At 34.8% G+C, this 7,293-nt stretch overlaps 1 protein-coding gene across 1 annotated transcript in view; it reads left to right on the forward strand.

The window, feature by feature from the left end:
• Positions 1–2,940, forward strand: part of HCRTR2 (hypocretin receptor 2) — a 34,843-nt gene extending 31,903 nt beyond the window's left edge. Inside the window, exons 7-8 of the mRNA XM_027787850.2 lie at positions 601–801; positions 2,457–2,940. Coding sequence (XP_027643651.2) covers positions 601–801; positions 2,457–2,650 — 395 coding nt within the window. The 3' untranslated portion in view covers positions 2,651–2,940. The remainder of the gene's footprint in view (positions 1–600; positions 802–2,456) is intronic.
• The last annotated feature ends 4,353 nt before the right edge of the window (positions 2,941–7,293 follow it).

A 7,293-nucleotide genomic window follows, 5' to 3' on the forward strand; every position in this document is an offset into this window, starting at 1 on the left:
GTATTTGTCTTATTTGGCTGTGGACTACAGAATCAGCTTCAAAACCATGAATGACAGCAAAATACAGGGAGGCAAAAGTCTATTGATCCTCACTATTTCCCTGCTGCAGTTTTTTTCGGTGTATAGTGTGAGGATGATCTGAACAATTTGCTCTGAGCCCCAGAGCAGACTACTGGGTTGCCAAACACTTGAAATCTTCTTTTAAAATGTATTCAGGTTGAAATACAAGTCGGTCATGCCCTCTCATTTCACATGTCATTTAAGGCTGTGATTGCTCAATTACTTGTTTCTGTTAGATATGTTATTAATCAACAGACTTTCCGTGACATGATTTCATAAATTATTCTAGTTTGTCTGTTCTGTCTAGCCAAGGATAATTTAGGCTTCATACTACACCTCACATATCTTCTTACAAAGGTTATATTTTTTCTCTTTCTCCAGGGTGTTGAAATTGTGATTTCCTACTTCTGCGTTAGAAGAACATCTGGGTGTTTTGGGTTAATTTTGCTTTAGATAGCTGCTTTTTTTTCTAATCTATAAAGTTGATGAAACACGGTTTCTAGTACAGATTTTTTCATGAGTCTTTTTTGTGGTTGACAGGGAAATTCAGAGAAGAATTTAAAGCAGCATTTTCTTGTTGCATCTTTGGCATTCGCAGTCACCATGATGAACGGCTCACCAGAGGTCGTGCCAGTACAGAGAGTCGGAAATCGTTGACCACCCAGATCAGCAATTTTGATAATGTTTCAAAACTTTCAGAACATATTGTATTGACCAACATAAACACACTTCCAGCAAATGGTAGTGCACCTATTACCCACTGGTAGTATACTTGTCGCTATGTCTTTTGGTGCTGTGGAAGTAAAATTTAATTGTGCATACAACAATATCTGAATCTGAGCACAATGCAATGAGAGAAGTGTTCATAATTAAGAGCTGACTGTAAGAAAAGTAACTTACAAAAAATATCTCATAGAATATGCTACAACTTCGGTTATATATTGATGAAACAAAATTTAATCTAATTTATTTCAAGAGCTGAGTTGCAATTGGGGAAAGGGTAAGGTAATCATATTTTATATAAATATTTTCTTTGAACCCCTGCTTCCTTTAGACTCCTAAGTAAATAGAGAACAGGTACCTGAAAGTATGAAAATTGTTTTCCCTGGAGTTGCAGTGTCTTTATAAACAGCTGTATTCTACTCAGAGCTAATTCTCTGAAGTTGTGATATATTTAATAGCAATTATTATAACCAAAATTGGGTGTACAGGTTGAACTACCTGAACATCCTTGACAATTTCAAATTATTTGCTTACCACACATTCTGGTGTGAGTTGGCCTGATCAGATAAGAAATTCACATTAATTTATTTTCTCATATTTTCTGTTCTTTTTCATGTTGGGTGGGTGTTGTATGTGTTCAGGAACAGCTGGGAAGCTACTTTTGATTTTTCTGCAGTACAGGTTGATAAACAATTGAACACAGTCTGAAATGAAAAGCAGAAGTTCAAACTTTCCCAGTTCTGGGTAAACAGTGAAATGATTGTGCAGTTCCCTAGCTTTGTGAATAGGTAAAAAATGGCCTACATTTTTTTTTCTATTTCTTATTACATTATATGTAATATCCCAGAAGGACTTTACAAGACACTGCAAGTACAGGATTCATCCCTCCTTTCCTAGGGATGTGACTTTTTTGTTGTCCAGAAGTTCCCTCAGACACTATAGGTTAGGACTATACAAGCTGTATATTGCTAACAGAGAAATTGGTATCTCCAAGAAGAGCTAATGTGTTCCTAAAATACGTATCTAAAAATAATTATATTAATTACCTCTGAAGAAGTCTGTTCTTTTCACTTACTATAGAAAGAATGTTTAGGGGTTTGCTGTCCTGCATTCAGCTTGCTCTTCTCCAGTAGTGTTGCCATTCCTATATGTATGGCATAAGCAAGGTTACAGCCATGAAACACAGATGACACTGTGGCTGTAGATTATGTTTTACTCTACATCTGTTATTTGTCATAATTCTCTTCTCCCTGCTGTCCTGTGCTCATGGCAGAGAGGTTGGACTAGATGATCTTTAAAGTTCTCTTCCAACCCAAACTATTCTGATTCTATGATTGACTGGCTTGTACACAGGAAGCTGTAGTGCTCTGCTGGTCACAGTGGCATCTGGATAAGGAACCACAGGGCAATTTACAAAATAATAATAAGTAATGGAACACATTAAAAATGTTTAAAAGTAAGAAAACTGAGGTTTGTGCATCAGAAATCTGCTTAGACTTAAGTCAAGAAGTCTTAAATTTGACATTTAGAAGTGCAATTAGTAACATTTTCTGGCAGCCCATTTTGTTAATAGATCATTACCTGCATAGTGTTCAGAGAGTGACAATCACAGGGTGAGCCAGTCAGCTACCTGATACAAACAGTAAAATAATCTTAAAAACTCTATCTTACAGGTATCCCAGCTACACTCAGCCCATTGAAATCAGTGGAACTGCATCTCCACATACCAGGGATGAACACGACTTCAAATTTAGATGAAGCCATGAGGATTTCTGCAGAAGGCACTGGCAACACAGAGAATGCAGACTGGGACAAATTTGTCCCTAGTATAACAAAACTTACCTCGATGGAGTTACAGCAAGGATGACTTTGGCTCAGTACATGTAAGGCCACCAGAGAATGGCACATGCTTTTAGCTGTGTTACAGACTACAGCAATGGGACAAAGGGATTCCTTCAAAACAACTGCCTCTCCTATTTCTTCTCAGTCTTTACAGAAACCTACTTACCTCAGTATGAGCTAAAGAACATGTCTTTACAAGTCTTTTTAAAGACTGGATTGTATCATACTTTGTATATACTGTAGATATTTATTTTTATATATTTTAGATGCTGTGGAATGTTCTAAAATGTATCATATAAAGAACCCTAAGTATTTCAAAGAAGTCTCAAACATCATTTATTTATATCCCGTTTCTATGAATCAGTGACTTATTTACAAGGAATGCTTATGCACTAGCGATATTCTGGAATTACTTTGCACTTCTTTTTCTTGTAGTAAAAAAATTCACTTGTAGTAAATTCTACGTTCATTGTGGAACTTTCACTTCAGATTGATGTGGGGAGATTCCACATTACTTTTCTAAGCACAGACATGCTTCTAAGATGTGAATCCAAAGTGCTGCAAATCACTCATGTTTTCATAAGACTACACTAAACAGCCAATTATTTTTTTTTCTTCAAACTCGAGTGCCTAAAAAATAACTACTTAAATAAAACTTATGTGATGCTCAAAGGTGCTATAAGCTCAAAATTCCTACTCAGGCCAATAGGAATAACAAATGTCAGCACCCCTGAAGAACAGAACATTTTAACTTCGGTAGCTCATTTTAGTCCATAATGCCTGCAAGTGTTGCTCTAGAAGATCTCTAAGGGTTTTTATAAGAGAAAACATTGGTTATCTTTCTTGCTTTCAAGATTTTTCTCTCAGCTGCCATTTAATACTAATGATACAAACAGTAAACTGATTTATATGCCAAGAAAATGTTGACTTTTCAATGATTAAAATACAGTGTTTCTCTCTGGGAATTATAGAGGTGATATCTCATTGGACCAGTAGATCAAGTAATCATTTATCCATTTTCCATTCATGGGATAAGCTCCATGGCCTGGAGCTTCCTACCATGCATTTTAAATTTTCTTCTTAAAGAATGAACATGGTGCATCACTGGAAACTTAGTCTATTAGGGGAATGTGGCCTGTCGGTTAGAAAGAGGCTAGTCTAAAAGAACCTGAGCTACACACTCCCTGGGGCACTATTCTTGCATTTCAGTTCAGATTTTTCAAAAGGAAAGGTAAGATGGGCAGGAGGACTTGTTTTTCAGTAAAAATCATTTGACGTAGAAAGAAGACAGTCTCAAACATTCAAATATTTCTGAAAAGCCAATTATTCATAGACAAAGTGTTATTTGCTTACCTTATGTAAATATTTTTTCTAGGTTTTACTTTGACCCAATGTCATGTGATGTACTATCATGACAGCTATAGTTTTATGAAGTGCTTAGTCACTTTATGCTTTAGCCTCCCCCAACAGCTGTTTTACTTGACATTGTTGCAATTACTTCTAGTTTACACTGGTGTAAAGTGAGAGGAAAAAAATGCATTTGTTTGTATATTAAAGTTTTCCAATAAAAGATAAAAAAGAGAATATTCTTTTTTTGTTAAAAGAAAAATAAAAAGAAGTACCTAAATGAAAACAATGTTTAAACATCAAATAAAAACATAGGAATTCCTATATTCCTATTTGTAAGCTTAATTTTTGAGTATAGCTATTATGTCATTGTTATTTCAAGAAATTATCTTTGTCTCTTCTAAGAAAAGAAAACCCAGATAACTGTGGAAATTACAGCAGGATTTGATTACATAGCTATTGCAATTCCTTTACCATTAGAAGGCTATTTTTGCTCTTCAGCCACAGGAAATGTAGTATACTTAAATGGTGTGGAAAAGATATAATTTTTCTATATCATTTGAAATTATTGGACAACCAGCTAGTGAGTTATGATATTACAGAGATGGGAGAATGGAATACAAAAAGTCTTTTTTTTTTTTTTCTGTTCATGTAAGTAAATTAGAAGTCAAAAAGTTAAAAACTAGTAATCTAATTTCAAATTAATTCTCAGTGGTCATTTAATTGTGCCATAAAATGTTGCCTCAACCCACTGATGAAAAATGTCAATTATGTCAAAATTTTGCAAACCTGTACTTTTATTTCAGGAATGTAAATATCAAGAAATTTCCTTGAAGAGAGCGCAAGAATGTAGAAAGTAAATAGTTATCTAAGAAAACTTTGTCAGTATAAAAGGGGAGTATGTATACTTTTCGAACATAACAGGCCACAATTAATGTGTAAAACTTGCCAAGATCCCTGTGAGAAGAACTGGAAGGGAAAGGGCACAGTATTTCTGACTTGGGCCAGCTAACTAGGAGCTAAAATAGTAATGTTAGTGATGCTCATTGAAAAACTGTAAGCAGCATCTTTCCAATGAGGGGTTAAATACCACCTGCCAACACAAATTGTCTTTTTGCTTCTACCTTAATGCCTGTGGGATAAATTGTGTTAGTTAATCTGTGGTGGGAACACCGCTAAATGTCATCGGCCATTTTTGGCTCCTGCAGGTCTTCTGTGACATCGTTAGAAATGGAGCTCCTGGCCTTAATTTTCTCTTTGTAAGAGAAAACTTCTGTTTTGTTCCCTTTGTTCTCTTTTCTTATTTTCACTTAGATCTCCAAAATTAAAGTATTCCAATGTTTCTAGGAATAACATTAACTTAAGAGTAATTTTTGTGTGGAGAATATAAATAAAAGATGAGACATTCATTGACAAATGATTCTGAGTTTTTCTGTAGCCGGATTTTTGTTCAGTAAATAGCATATCTTTCAGACACAAATGATATGATCAGAGCTTATCTAAGATATAAAATTCTAAAGATAGAAAGTGTTAACTAATTCTTGATAGAGAATATGGTTATCAAACTAAAGATTCAGCTATTTTAATAAAAAGATTTTTCATTCAAAAATTTGTTTTTTTGAAATAAATATTTTTGATGCAAACATTCATATATATTTATTCTGTTAGCTTTACAAAATTTGAGAAATATCTAGACATATTCTTCTTTAGCTCAGATATGTTTTCAGGCACCATACCACCAGAAAAACTTCATAAGCATTTAAAAATCTGTTGATGACCTGTGTAAAGTAGTGGTGGGGTTTTTGTCAGTTCTAAGACCTTTTACTCCAGAAAGATCCAAGTATTTGGATACATTCAAAATATTATCCAGCTGGATTTATTTTTTAATGAAAATAATCACTGGCAGTTTTCAGTAAAGATAAACCCAATAGTGAGTAGTGATTATTCATTGGGACAGAAATGGCTGTGAGAAGACAGGTGAAGGTTTTAAGAGCAATATGGAATTTAATGCCTTTTGCATGTGGCAGAAATTAAAGCATCTTAAGGAAACTTATGGGTTTCTTATCCATCAAAAAAGGTCAGGTGAGGAATGAGCATTTCTTATCCGTTGTATAAGTATTGAAAATTATCTGAAAGCTGAGCTTTAACTGGGTTTTGTTACCTGTAGCTGTTCTGGTATTCTAATATTTCCATTAACAACTCAGGAGCACTGGAAATGGAGTTTGCACGCCATTGTTTCTGGTTGATCATAGCATCATAAGACATAGAGTTTAAATCACAACATATTTGTTCCTGCAGATAGAAATTGTTGTGCCACCATCATTCTGGCACTTAGTCTCTCAACATATTTCACAGTCTTGGAGTTCTGGTATCCTGACCTCTTTCTCCTTTCCTGTTGTCACTGTAGTGATAAGCTTGTGCCCTGGCAGTCATAATGACTGCAAGGTAACTTCTCCCCCTCTCCACCTCCAAAAAGGCGATTTTTTTCCCTTTTCTTCTGGACTGCATAGAGGGCACCATCTCATTCTCTGATATTAGCAAAATGGATGCATGTCATTAACCTGGAGACTGCTTTATAGGAAGGAGTACGCTACACATTAGCTTGTCTCAGCCCTCGCTGCAAAATGTATCACAACCTAATGCTGCATGTTACAATGGATTAATGCCAAAGCAATTTTAGCCTTCCAACCTAAAATTTTCTCTATAGCTAAAATTATATTAATCTGTCAGGCTGTTCCTTTCACCTGACAATAAGGTTTTTCTCTGACTGTTGGATATATTGGATGAAATAGTATTCTATTTTTATTGAACACACTTTCAAAAAAAAGAAAAAATATTACAAGTATTTATCAATGTTGGCATTAAGACTCTAAATAATGCAATAAGTTAACTAAGTTAAAACTTGGGTTTAAAAAAATAAGAAATTATACGCAGGATTGAATTTTTCTGAGCTAAACAAAAAATAAGCAAAATCTGGACTTGGCTTGAGTTTTGCTTTGCCAATAGGGACAAATTTCACCCACTGTATCTCTTATCTCTACTAGCTGTGCTGGAAGTTTTGTTATCTTTTTGTTTGAAGTATTCAATGATCAATTCCAATGAAAAATGTCCTGTATGTGATATGAAATTTGAGAAAACAAGATTCACAAGTAGCATGGAGAGATCAATAGGGATCTGTTGTTTCCTCCTCCTTCCAGTGCAAAAACAAAGAGGATCCAGTGAAGCCAGCAGATGTATCATTGTATGCTTGAGGGTTGATTTATTTTTTCTTAAGTACCCAAGTCAGATGCTGGTTTTTGTATGCCGAATTGGTTTTTGATG

Source organism: Falco peregrinus, chromosome 7, assembly GCF_023634155.1.
Source record: "Falco peregrinus isolate bFalPer1 chromosome 7, bFalPer1.pri, whole genome shotgun sequence".
Lineage (NCBI taxonomy): Eukaryota > Metazoa > Chordata > Aves > Falconiformes > Falconidae > Falco > Falco peregrinus.